The sequence below is a fragment of the Scyliorhinus torazame genome, chromosome 16 (genome assembly GCF_047496885.1).
Source record: "Scyliorhinus torazame isolate Kashiwa2021f chromosome 16, sScyTor2.1, whole genome shotgun sequence".
Classification (NCBI taxonomy): Eukaryota; Metazoa; Chordata; class Chondrichthyes; order Carcharhiniformes; family Scyliorhinidae; genus Scyliorhinus; species Scyliorhinus torazame.
This window is the reverse complement of record NC_092722.1, coordinates 136,477,442-136,490,829: the sequence shown is the minus strand read 5'-3', so window position 1 is coordinate 136,490,829 and position 13,388 is coordinate 136,477,442. Positions and strand designations below refer to the sequence as shown.

At 52.6% G+C, this 13,388-nt stretch overlaps 1 protein-coding gene across 1 annotated transcript in view; it reads left to right on the top strand.

Moving 5' to 3' along the window:
- adgra1b (adhesion G protein-coupled receptor A1b) overlaps positions 1 to 13,388 on the top strand; it is an 827,468-nt gene that overhangs the window by 399,877 nt on the left and 414,203 nt on the right. The window contains exon 7 of the mRNA XM_072479133.1: positions 5,664 to 5,877. Coding sequence (XP_072335234.1) covers positions 5,664 to 5,877 — 214 coding nt within the window. The remainder of the gene's footprint in view (positions 1 to 5,663; positions 5,878 to 13,388) is intronic.

The window sequence follows — 13,388 nt, the reverse complement described above, 5'->3', positions numbered from 1 at the left end:
TGGCACTGTGAGCTTCATTGTACAAGGTCTCTGCTGCAGTCCCTGGCATTATCATCCAAGACCTTAGGGGATGTCTTTTGTCATCAAACCATCCCTGTAGCCTGGGCTAACCCTCAAAAATGCCAGGGATCTGTGATTACCCAAGGATGTAACTATCATACACGCTCCCTGGAAACCGGGCATACAGGTGCACGAATCGCATCTCCAGCTGCACATTAAGGGAACCCCTTTCTGTTTATGAAGTGACCCCCTGATGCCATGGGGTGTGAAAAGCGACATGGGTGCATTCGATCGCCTCCTGCACTGTGGCAGGCTTTCTATGTTGCCAAAGCGCATAGCCCTCTCACCCTGCCGGGCGTGGTTCAGGTCAAACGGAATAGAGTCAAAAGCCCTGTCATAGAGTTCATCCATGACCTCACAAATGCACTAACGGGCAGATAGGCATAATCAAAGACCCCTCCCACCCGGCTTACTCACTCTTCCAACTTCTTCCTTCGGGCAGGAGATACAAAAGTCTGAGAACACCACGAGCAGACTCAAAAAGGTAGTATTGTGGTTAGCACAATTGCTTCACAGCTCCAGGGTCCCAGGTTCGATTCCGGCTTGGGTCACTGTCTGTGCGGAGTCTGCACATCCTCCCCGTGTGTGTGTGGGTTTCCTCCGGGTGTCCGGTTTCCTCCCATAGTCCAAAGGTGTGCAGGTTAGGTGAATTGGCCATGATAAATTGCCCTTCGTGTCCAAAATTGCCCTTAGTGTTGGGTGGGGTTACTGGGTTATGGGGATAGGGTGGAGGTGTTGACCTTGGGTAGGGTGCTCTTTCCAAGAGCTGGTGCTGACTCGATGGACCGAATGGCCTCCTTCTGCACTGTAAATTCTATGAAAAACAGCTTCTTCCCCATTGTTTCCAGACTCCTTATGGGCTGACCTCATTAACACTACACTCCTGTATGCTTCACCCGATGCCGGTATTATGTAGTTACATTGTGTACCTTGCGTTGCCCTAGTATGTATTTACTTTTAATTCCTTTTCCTTTCATGTACTTAATGATCTGTGGAGCTGCTCGCAGAAAAATACTTTTCACTATGGGTCCACAGGTTAGCTGGTGAAGCACGAACCTCAGCCAGCAGTTATTAGTTATTATTGTTTAAGACAATAAAAGAGTTGTACCATCTACAACCGTGTTGGATCATTTGTGTATCGGAACACCCAACACGACATGGTACCAGTAGTGGAAGCTAACCAGCGACTGTGAGACCTACCTGCATCCTTTCAGAAATCCGCAATCCTGCTCCATGGAAAACATCAGTCCGCCGCAGCCGCTCCGAATCGCTGGAAATATTGGGGTCAACTGGAAGCTGTTTAAACTGCGCTTCCAACTCTTCCTAGAAGCCCCACAGACAGGGAGAATGCATCGGACACCAGGAAGATCGCCCTCCTCCTCTCCACGGCGGGGCAACACGCCATCCACATCTACAACTCCCTGGCATTCGCGGAAGGTGAGGACAAGACTAAATATAAGACGGTGCTTCTAAAGTTCGAGGAACACTTCAGTGTGGAAGTCAATGAGAGCTTCGAGAGGTACCTCTTCCAGCAGCGCCTGCAGGGTAAGGATGAGCCTTTTTAATCTTATTTGACACACCTCCGTATCCTCGCGCTGTCCTGCGGCAATGAGGCCACCTCCGACTCCATGATTCGGGTTCAGATAGTTTTTGGGGTTATCTCGGACACCCTGCGTCAGCAGCTCCTCAAAATTAAGCGCCTCACCCTAGCGACTGCCATCGAGACCTGCGTCCTCCACGAGAACGCGACCAGCTGGTACTCCCAAATCCAGGCGGCCGAATCGGCGTGGCAGGGGTACTACGAGGCGGAGCGGGTCCAGTCGATCGGGTTCCTCCCGGCCCGCGGCCCGGACGAGGGCGACCATTTTGCACGCTTTCCGAGGCCTCCCGTGCTTGTACGCGCCAGAAGTGGGGACGTTGATGCAGAGGGACGTGATGCGCAGGCGTGCTCTATGCAGGACCGCACCGCACATGCGTGGTGGCACAACGAACGCCATGACGCCACGACATGCGGCAACTGTGGCTCCGCCCACTTAAAGCGGCAATGTCCAGCCAAAGCGCGACAATGCCTCCGCTGTGGCAGGATGGGCCACTACGCTGCCTGCTGTCGAGCAGCTCAACCTGCCAACTCTCAACAATTCCGCCAGCCTCGCAGGGACGTGCGGGCTATTCAGCCCCCATACACTGAGTCATACCCAGATAGTATGCAGACCAGTGATACCGAAGACGGAGAACCCTTCCGCGTTGCGGTAATACACAAGAACCGGATGTCCCCAAGTCGGAACCACCAGCCGCTGCCAGTGCACAGCATTGATCCGGGCGATGAGTGGTGTGCCACCCTAACGGTCAACCCGAATTCGCCGCCCACCTGATAGACTTGACTTATGAGCTTGTTACCACATTGGACTCACTGAATTGTTTTACAGCACTGCTAACGTGTTTCTTTCTTGTCGTTCCAGAAGTTCTCTCTCGTCGTTTGCTGATTGCACTTGTTTTGTTTATGGTACAACCTCGTTGCTCTGTTGCACCTGACACCTTCCTCTGTATATAGTTTAGCCTCATGTACATGTTGTAAATATTACACACACATACTCAGATGCACTCAGTACACACTTCTATTTATATGCATGTAGGCACATATTCTTGTGAAAAGGGGGGATGTCATGATATCCACATCAGCATATCATGGTGCAATCACAAACACTGATGGACAGGCAGTTGGACCAACCAACACACACACAACATCGCAGCCAATCACCAGTGAGAGCACACGCACTATAAAACAGGGAACACCACAGTTCCCGCTCATTCTACCAGGAGATAGCTCAGAGCACAGAGCTCACAGCGTGCCACTCAGACATACACCATGTGCTGAGTGCCTCACCAAGATAGTGAAAGGGCTGGGTCCACAGGTTAGCTGGTGAAGCACGAACCTCAGCCAGCAGTTATTAGTTGTTATTGTTTAAGACAATAAAACAGAGTTGTACCATCTACAACCGTGTTGGATCATTTGTGTATCGGAACACCCAACACGACAGACTCAGCAGAGAAGCAAGCCCAGTGTCTCTTGATTAAGTGCAACCTAGCGTTGAGCCCTGAACCCTGAATATTCATCCCATTCCTTGACTTTGTGACAGCTGACATTGCTAAGTCTTGACTCTTGATGGCCATTAATTTGACGAGCATGACTCTCAGGGATGTGAGAGGGCACCATTGCTTTATGGTTCAGGGAGAGACAGAGCTAAAAGGCATCCTTCTTACTCGGGTTGCATCATTCCAAAATCTCATTGCTGTCATAGCCCCACCCCCCAACCTACAGACAGCAGACCAACACAACCCTGAAAGCATTTTTAAACAAAACTGACGGTAGACCAATCGCGGCCCCATCCCATAAAACTGCCCCCCCCCCCCCACGACACCCTGAGCTCCTCCCCACCGCACTCTCCGGAGCTGGCTGGCTGGCCTGCCCCCTGGTTAATTAATGGCTTTACCTTTTCTGTTGCCTTGACAGTCTTGGGGTCACGGATGTTCAATGTGATCTCCTCAAAGAGGACTACAGATTTATCATTTCATGACCCTCTTTCCTTGTAGGTCTGTTCCCTTGAATTAGACAGAGATAATAATCTTGCAATTGTGTAACCCTTTATAGTGAACTCATGGAATTTAATGCCCTTCCGAAGTGAGTGTGATGACCGGGAGATATTTAATTGAGTGAGAGTAGCGCATAGGCACCAGCCTCCTTCCTACCTCTATCCTGATTATGTGTGTGTGTGTGTGTGGCGGGGGGGGGGGGGGTGAGGGAAGGATAGCGGCGGGTGGTAAAAGCCCCACGTTTGAAGGTTATCAGTGCCTGATCGAGGGACCCAGCATCAGGAAGGAAGTGCCCACTAAGAGCCACCTGCCTGCACTTGCTATTGATATTCCCCACGACTTCACCACATTGCCATCTTCCTTCATCACTTATCAGTGGTCTGAGGCCCCACTGTCATCCTGCACTTCAGGCGGGTGCACTGCTGACAGATGCCATCGCTCTGCTGTGTTAATGCTGAGCAATGCATACCAGCTGGCCTCTTAGAGACAAGCATCTCTCAGGGGGTGGCATTTAGCTCCCTGGGTTCTTGATCCTGGGCAAGGCCCCTTGCTGCCCAATCAAGTGTCTCATTGAGACTGAATTAGATGCCTTCCTAACAGGAAGCAATGTAGACCCATTGCCAGCTCTTCAACTAGCGGGCAAGAGCCCCTGTTGCCACCATTAAATATCACCTAAAATGTCTCCTTGCAGAGGGAATTGGGGGTAGTCAGGTGCTGGGTGGGTTAGTCTGGTGCTGGGGGCTAGTCAGCTCAGGTCAGGGTGGTTGGTGGAGGGGGTGGGGAGAGTCTGGTTAGATTGGTTAGAGCCAGCCAGAGCACCCCTGGCAGACCTAAAAACGAAATGCCAACATGGTGAAACTACAACACAGGACTACAAGCGAACAGCAGAAGCAGCATGTTATAGAGAGAGCTAGGTAATCTTCCAAACAATGTATCAGATCAAAGCACTACCGTCATGCCACATCCAGTTATGAACAGTGGTTGACATTTGAATGGCTTACAGAAGGCGGAGGTTACATGAATATGCCTAGTCTCAACAACTGGAAGGCTAGCATCTGAATGTAGACGACAAGGGTGAAATGTTCACATCTTCAGCAAAAGTGCCGAGTCGATGATCCACCTCGGACTCCTCCAGAAATTCCCACCATCACAAATGCCAGCTTTCAGCCAATTCAGTTCATGTCACGTGATTGTTTTGCTCTTTCACTGAGTGTGGGCATCGCCAGCATTTGTTGCCCATCAGTGATTGCCCTTGAGAAGATGGTGGTGAGCTGTCGCCTTGAACTGCTACACTCCATGCGGTGCAGGCACGCACTCACAGTGCTGCTGGGACGGAAGTTCCAGGATTTTGACCCAGCAGCAGTGAAGGAACAATGATGGCCTGTGACCTGGGAGGGAGCTTGCAGGTACTGGCGTTCCTATGCATCAGCCAACCTTGTCCTTCACGGCGGTAGAGATTAAGGGATTGGAAGGAGTTCTCAAATGAGCCTTACAGCTGGGTCAAAATCGTGGAACACCCTGCCTGTTGTTAAATGGAGAGCAGTGGTTTCAGAAGCTGTCTCACCACATCTCTCTTGAGGGCAATTAAGGATGGGGAATAAATACCGACCTTGACCAGGAACATCTGACATCCCATGAATAAATAACTTTTGCAGAAAGGTGATAGCTGATGCCCTTAAGCAAAAGTTATTTCAGTATATCTAATGAGAAAATGGTAACTGATGCACAACACTGTTACTTAAGCAGGGATCTAATGCTTTTACGATTGAGGGATGTTAGTGCACAGAGAGTGATAAGTTACCCATGTATATATAAGAACTCAATCTAATTGGAATTAGGAAATACATAGTTAATGTACTGTAACTTGGATTAGAGTGAACCGCTATGAAATAATTGCCATGAATATTGTGAAGGAATGTCAATATAAGGAAGTACATCGTGATTTTTACAAAAATGAATACATTTTGTGCTGGTCTAGATTTCATACTGATCAAACAATTGTTCATTTTCAGATGGCCCTCTGGAGTTGTCCTTGTTTCAAATGATTCCATCCCGACACCAAGTTGTATTCCGTGGTGATCGCTTGCCTTTTCTGTGCACAGCAACCTATGTGGATAAATCAACACAAATCCAATGGCTCCATGGTGGGAAAGTAACGGTGACAGATGAAGATAATGAAATATTTGTAGAGCCAGTTATCATTCATGACTGTTGTTTAATATCCAGGTATGAACATCTTTATTTTCCCTGCTTCTGGAACATAAACAAACTGTTTGCTATCTAATCATTTTGTGTTACATCATAGTCCAGAAGGTGTATATCTGAGATTTCTCGGTATTGCTGCATGCTACATATGACATGTTGCAGAGTGTACAGCACTTGGGCTAGAGCTTACATTTAGTGATGGAAGTCAAAAGTAAGGGGCGGGATTCTCCGACCCCCCGCCGGGCCAGAGAATCGCCGGGGGACGGCGTGAACCCTGCCCCCGCCGGCTGCCGAATTCTCCGGCGCCAGGGATTTGGCGGGGGCGGGAATCGCGCCGCGCCAGTTGCCGGCCGCTGGCAGCGGCCCTCCCCGGCAATCTTCCGGCCCGCGATGGGCCGAGCGGCCGCCCGTTTGAGGCTGGTCCCGCCGGCGTACATTAGACCTGGTCCTTACCGGCGGGACCTGGCTCTGTGGGCGGCTTCCGGGGTCGTCGGGAGGTCGCGGGGGGATCTGGCCTGGCCCGCGGTCGGGGCCCACCGATCCGCGGGCGGGCCTGTGCCGTGGGGGCACTCTTTCCCTCCGCACCGGCTGCTGTGGACCTCCGACATGGCCGGTGCGGAGACAAACCCCCCGCGCATGCACTGGGATGACGCCAGCACACGCTGGCGCTCTCGGCAGTGTGCCAACTCGTGCGCCATCCCCGCCTGCGCCGGCCTAGCCCCTGAAGTTGCGGAGGATTCCGCACCTTCCGGGCGGTCCGACGCCGGAGTGGTTCACGCCACTCCTCGGCGCCGGGACCGCCCGCCCCGTCGGGTAGGGGAGAATCCGTCTCACACCATTGCGTTGTCTTCAGTGTGAGTGCCACCTTCTGGAGTGAACAATAGTTACAGATGCTTCAAACATTTTAGCATCATTTGTCGCTCTCTATATCGCAAACTAGGTTGACAAAAGAATTCAGGTTCAAATTTAAATCTTATTAGTAACTTCTAAATATAGTATAAATAAGTCTTGTGATTGTTTTTATTTTAACTCACGTTTTGAAAAATATTTGATTTGAATACTTATCTATTGTTACAAAGCAAATATTCCAATGAACTCATGGTAAAAACGTACAATAAGCACAAATCCATAGGATGGCTATCATGATCCAAGCAAAGTATACTCTAGAATGTTCATTTTGTTCCAAGTGTTTGCTACATATGGCACAACAAATGTCACATGAATTAGTGACGAATGCTTTCACCCATGAATGATGCAGGCAATTCCCATTCCCAAGCTAACCACTCAGCTTTTATACATAGAAACAGAAAAGATGAGCTGGAGATGGCTATTTGGCCCTTCGAACCTGCTCTGCTATTCAACATGATCATCCGACTCAATAGCCTGTTCCCGTCTTCCCTGCCTGTCTATCCTGTGATCCCTTTCGCCCCAAGAGCTATACCTAACTCCCTCTTGAAAACATACAATGATTTGGCCTCAACTACTTTCTGAGGTAGAGAATTCCGCAGGCCCACCAGTCTCTGGGCGATGAAATTTCTCCTCATCTCAGTCCTAAATGGTTTACCCCGTATCCTCAGACTGTGACCCCTGGTTATGAACTCCCCCGCCATTGGGAACATCCTTCCTGAATCTACCTGTCTAGTCCTATTAGAATTTTATAGGTTTTTATAAGGACCACCTCATTCTTCTGAACTTTAGCAAATACAACCCTAACCAACTCAATCTCTCCTCATATGTCAGCCCAGCCATCCCAGGAATCAGTCTGGTAAGCTTTAGTTGCACTCCCTCTCGCAAGAACATCCTTGCTCAGATAATGAAACCAAAACTTCATACAATATTCCAGGTGTGGTCTCACCCAAGGCCCTGTATGATTGCAACAGGACATCCCTACTCCTGTGTTCTAATCCTCTCACCTATGAAGGTCAACATACCATTTGCCTTCTTCACCATCTGCTGACCTGTATGCTTACCCTCAGAGACTGGTGTACGAGGACACCCAGTCTCGTTGTACATTCCCCTCTCTCAATTTATAGCTATTCAGATAATAATCTGCCTTCCTGTCGTTGCTACCAAAGTGGATAATTCACATTTGTCTGTATTATACTGCACCTGCCATGTATTCACTCAACTTGTCCAAATCACACTGAAGGATCTCTGCATCATCCTCACAGCTCACGGTAGCACCGTGGTTAGCACTGTTGTTTCACAGCTCCAGGGTCCCAGGTTCAATTCCCGGCTTGGGTCAGTGTCTGTGTGGCGTCTGCACGTTCTCCCTGTGTCTGCGTGGGTTTCCTCTGGGTGCTTCAGTTTCCTCCCACAGTCCAAAGATGTGCAGGTTAGGTGGCCATGCTAAATTGCCCTCGGTTTCCACAAAGGTTTAGATGGGTTACTGGTTATGGGCATAGGGTCGGGTTGTGGGATTAAATAGCGTGCTCTTTCCAAGGGCTGGTGCAGACTCGCTGGGCCGAATGGCCTCCTTTTGCACTGTAGTTTCTATGATTCCATGATCATTCTCACCTTCCCACCTGGCTCATCTGCAAATTTAGAGATATTACGTTTAGTTCCCTCATCTAAATCATTTATATATATTGTGAATATTGTGAATTGTGAATATTATAAACCATAAAGTAAGCTAGCTGGGTGATATGGAAACCAGGGGCTGGATTCTCCGTCCCGCCATGCCATATTTCTGGTGCAGCACACCGGCGGGTGCTCCGTTTCGCCGGCTGGTCAATGGGGTTTCCCATTGTGGGGCAGCCCCACACCGTCTGGAAACCCCTGGATTGCCGGCAAAACAGAGCATTCCCGACGGCAGAGAATCCAGCCTCTTAGCTGTGTAGTCTTCAGTTGAAAAAGTACTGGTTCAAACGGACTTGAATCTCCCATGCCACCGAGCTCCAAGAAGACCCATCTCTTTGTACTCAATTGTTTCCAAGAGCAAAACACTGGTAATGCTGGAAATCTGAAATAAAGACAGATAATGCTGGAAATACTCAGTAGGCAGGGCAGCACCTGCGGAGCAAGGAACAGGAATAAGGGACAGGAGACTTCCGGTTGCGGCTGTGCCTAGGTAGATCGCACGTTCGGCAGGTCCCGCCGGGAATGGACTTTTGGGCTCTTCAGAGGGGCCCAACGGCAATTGTTCGACGGCTCCCAGTGTGGGAAGGTGACAGCAAGGTTCCCCCGACATTATATGGATTGGACCAGGAGTGGAGCGGTTAAAAAAGTGATCCTGGTGCAGCGGAAAGTACGAGGGAGGAAAAGCAAGATGGTGGCGGGTGGAGACCAAACAGCATGGGCGCAGTGGTCGCAGGAGCAGCAGGAATTCCTTAAACGCTGCTTTGCAGAGCTGAAGACAGAAATGCTGGCGCCAATGAAGGCGGCGATTGAGAAGCTTGTGGAGACCCAGAAGGCCCAAGGGGCGGCGATCCAGGAGGTGTGGCAAAAAGCGTCGGAGAACGAGGACGAGATCTTGGACCTGGCGGTGAAGGTGGAGGTGCACGAGGCGCTGCACAAGAGGTGGCAGGAAAAATTTGAGGACCTCGAGAATAGGTCGAGGAGAAAGAACCTTCGGATTCTGGGTCTCCCTGAAGAAGTGGAGAGGCCCGATGCCGAGGCATAAATGAGCACGACGCTCAATTCGCTGATGGGCGCTGGAGCTTTCCCGAGGCCCCTGGAGCTGGATGGGGCTCATCGGGTCCTGGCAAGGAGACCCAAAGCCAACGAGCGGCCAAGGGCTGTAGTGGTGAGGTTCCACCGCTTCATGGACAGGGAGTGTGTCCTGGGATGGGCCAAAAAAGAACAGAGCAGCAGGTGGGAGAACACGGAGATCCGTATTTACCAGGACTGGAGTGCGGAGGTGGCTAAGAAGAGAGCTGGTTTTAACCGGGCTAAGGCGGTTCTCCATCGGAAGGGGGTGAAGTTCGGGATGCTGCAGCCAGCGCGATTGTGGGTCACGTTCCAAAATCGGCACCACTATTTTGAAACGCCTGATGAGGCATGGAACTTTATCCAGGCTGAAAATTTGGACTCAAACTGAGGGTTTGCCATGGGGGGATGTTTCGGTGCTGGGTGGGGATGGGTGAATGGATTTGATGTGGGGGCTGTGGGAGAGTGTGGGTGTCGGTGTTGGAGGGGCAGGGCCCCGCGGAGGAAGAGGGGGGGTGGAGGCCCGGGGATAGGGAGTTGGGGTAAGACCGCAAAAAGGAGCTGAGCCAGAGGGGGCGGGGCCAGCTCAGACGGAAAGCGCGGGCTTTTTCCCGCGCTAGAGAAGGATGGGGGCGGGGCCGGGGGGGAAGGGTAGTGCTGGAGAGGAGCGCACACTGACTGCCAAGGGATGGGGGGATTCTCACACTGGGGGGTCGATGGAATGGCGGGAGAGGCCGGGGTCAGCTGACTTACGGGAGTGTCATGGGGGGAGCAGAATGGCTAGATGAGAATCTCGCGGGGGGGGAGGGGGGGGGGAAACTGGGTTGCTGCTGCATTGGCCAAAGGGGAGCTGGAAGTAGGAGAGGTGGTTGGGGCGGGGGTCGGCCGCCTGGGGGACTGGAGGGTGCGGGAGGCGCGGGCACGTGGCTGGCCTAGAAAAGGAGATGGCTAGTCGGTGGGGGGGGGGGGGGGGGGGGGGGGGGGGGAGTAGCCCCCTGATCCGGCTGATAACTTGGAATGTGAGGGGCCTGAACGGGCCGGTCAAGAGGGCCCGGGTGTTCGCGCACTTAAAGGGACTGAAGGCAGACGTGGTTATGCTCCAGGAGACACATCTGAAGGTGGCAGATCAGATTAGGCTGAGAGAGGGATGGGTAGGGCAGGTCTTTCATTCAGGGCTGGATGCGAAGAACAGAGGGGTTGCAATACTGGTGGGGAAGCGGGTGTCGTTCGAGACACTGAATATTGCAGTGGATAATGGAGGTCGATATGTGATTGGTGAGTGGTAGGTTGCAGGGGGTGCGGGTGGTACTGGTGAACGTATATGCCCCGAATTGGGATGATGCCGGATTTATGAAACGCATGTTGGGTCGGATTCCGGATCTGGAGGTAGGAAGCTTCATAATGGGGGGGGGGGGGGGTCTTCAACACGGTGCTGGACCCAGCACTGGACCGTTCTAGGTCCAGGACGGGTAAGAGGCCGGCTGCGGCCAAGGTGCTCAGGGGGTTTATGGACCAGATGGGGGGAGTGGATCCATGGAGGTTTGCCAGGCCGCAGGCCAGGGAATTTTCCTTCTTTTCCCACGTCCAGAGAGCCTGCTCCCGGATAGATTTTTTCATTTTGAGTTGGGCGCTAATCCCGAAAGTGGAGGGAACGGAATACTCGGCCATAGCCATCTCGGACCACGCCCCGCATTGTGTGGAGCTGGAGTTGGGGGAGGAGAGGGACCAGTGCCCGCTGTGGCGCCTTGATGTGGGACTGTTGGCGGATGAGGGGGTGTGTGGGCTGGTGCGGGGGTGTATTGAAAGATATTTGGAGGCCAATGACAACGGGGAGGTGCAGGTGGGGGTAGTCTGGGAGGCGTTGAAGGCGGTGGTCAGGGGGGAGCTAATCTCCTTTAGGGCCCACAGGGAGAAGGGAGAGAGGAGGGAGAGGGAGAGGTTGGTGGGGGAGATTTTAAGGGTGGACAGAAGATATGCAGAGGCTCCCGAGGAGGGGCTACTTAGGGAGCGACGGAACCTCCAGACGGAATTCGACCTGATGACTACAGGGAAAGCAGATGCACAGTGGAGGAAAGCGCAAGGGGCGGTTTATGAGTATGGGGAGAAGGCGAGTCGGATGCTGGCACATCAGCTTCGTAAGAGGGAGGCAGCGAGGGAGATTGGTGGAGTTAGGGATAGAGGGGGGAATACGGTGCGGAGTGCGGTGAGAATAAACAAGGTATTCAGGGACTTCTATGGGGATCTGTACAGGTCTGAGCCCCCAGTGGGGGAGCAGGGGTTGCGACGATTCCTGGATCAGCTGAGGTTCCCGGTGCTGGAGGAGGAGCAGGTGGTTGGGCTGGGGGCGCCGATTGGGCTGGAGGAGCTGGTTAAAGGATTGGGGAGCATGCAGGCGGGGACGGCCCCGGGGCCGGATGGGTTCCCGGTTGAATTTTATAGGAAATACGTGGACCTGCTGGGCCCGTTGCTAGTGAGGACTTTTAATAAGGCGAGGGAGGAGGGACCATGCCCCCGAAAATGTCTAGGATGCTGATTTCTTTGATCTTGAAACCATCAACACTTTGATCTTGAAGCGGGACAAGGATCCATTGCAATGTGGGTCGTATAGACCGATCTCGCTCCTCAATGTTGGCGCTAAGTTGCTGGCGAAGGTGCTGGCTACGAGAATTGAGGACTGTGTCCCGGGGGTGATGCATGAGGACCAGACGGGATTCGTGAAGGGTAGGCAGTTAAATACAAATGTGCGGAGGCTCCTCAATGTGATTATGATGCCCTCGGTGGAGGGGGAAGCGGAGGTCGTGGCAGCTATGGACGCGGAGAAGGACTTTGATCGGGTGGCTTGGGAGTATCTTTGGGAAGTGTTGCGGAGGTTTGGGCTCCGGGAGGGGTTCATCAGCTGGGTCAGACTGCTATACAGAGCCCCGGTGGCGAGTGTGGCTACGAACTGGCGGAGGTCGGAGTACTTTCGGCTGTACCGGGGGACGAGACAGGGGTGCCCCTTATCCCCCTTGTTGTTTGCTCTGGCAATTGAGCTGCTGGCCATGGCACTGAGGGAGTCCAGGAAATGGAGGGGATTGGTTCGGGGGGGGAGAGGAACACCGGGTGTCGTTGTATGCCGATGACTTGTTGTTGTATATTGCGGATCCAGTGAAGGGGATGGCGGAGGTCATGCAGATCCTTAGAGAGTTTGGGGGCTTTTCGGGGTATGAACTCAACGTAGGGAAGAGTGAGCTCTTTGTAGTGCACTCAGGGGACCAGGGAAGGGGGATAGACGAGTTACCGCTGAAGAGGGCGGAAAGGAGCTTTCGGTACCTGGGGATCCAAGTAGCTAGGAGTTGGGGGGCCCTGCACAAGCTGAATTTGACGTGGTTGGTGGAGCAGATGGAGGAGGATTTTAAAAGATGGGATATGCTGCCACTCTCACTGGCGGGTAGGGTGCAGTCGGTAAAAATGACAGTCCTTCCAAGGTTACTCTTTGTGTTCCAGTGCCTTCCCATTTTGATCACCAAGGCCTTTTTCAAACGGGTAAGCAGGAGCATCACGGGATTTGTGTGGGCGAATAAGACCCCGAGGTTGAAGAGGGTGTTTCTGGAGCGTAGCAGGGATAGGGGGGGGGCTGGCGCTGCCGAATCTGTGTGGCTATTATTGGGCAGCCAATGTGGCGATGATCCGTAAGTGGGTAATGGAGGGAGAGGGGGCAGCGTGGAAGAGGTTAGAGATGGCATCCTGTGTGGGCACGAGCCTGAGGGCGCTGGTGACGGCACCGCTGCTGTTCTCGCCGACAAGGTACACCACGAGTCCGGTGGTGGCGGCGACGCTGAAGATCTGGGGGCAGTGGAGGTGACACAGGGGCGAGGTGGGAGCCTCGGTTTGGTCCCCGATTC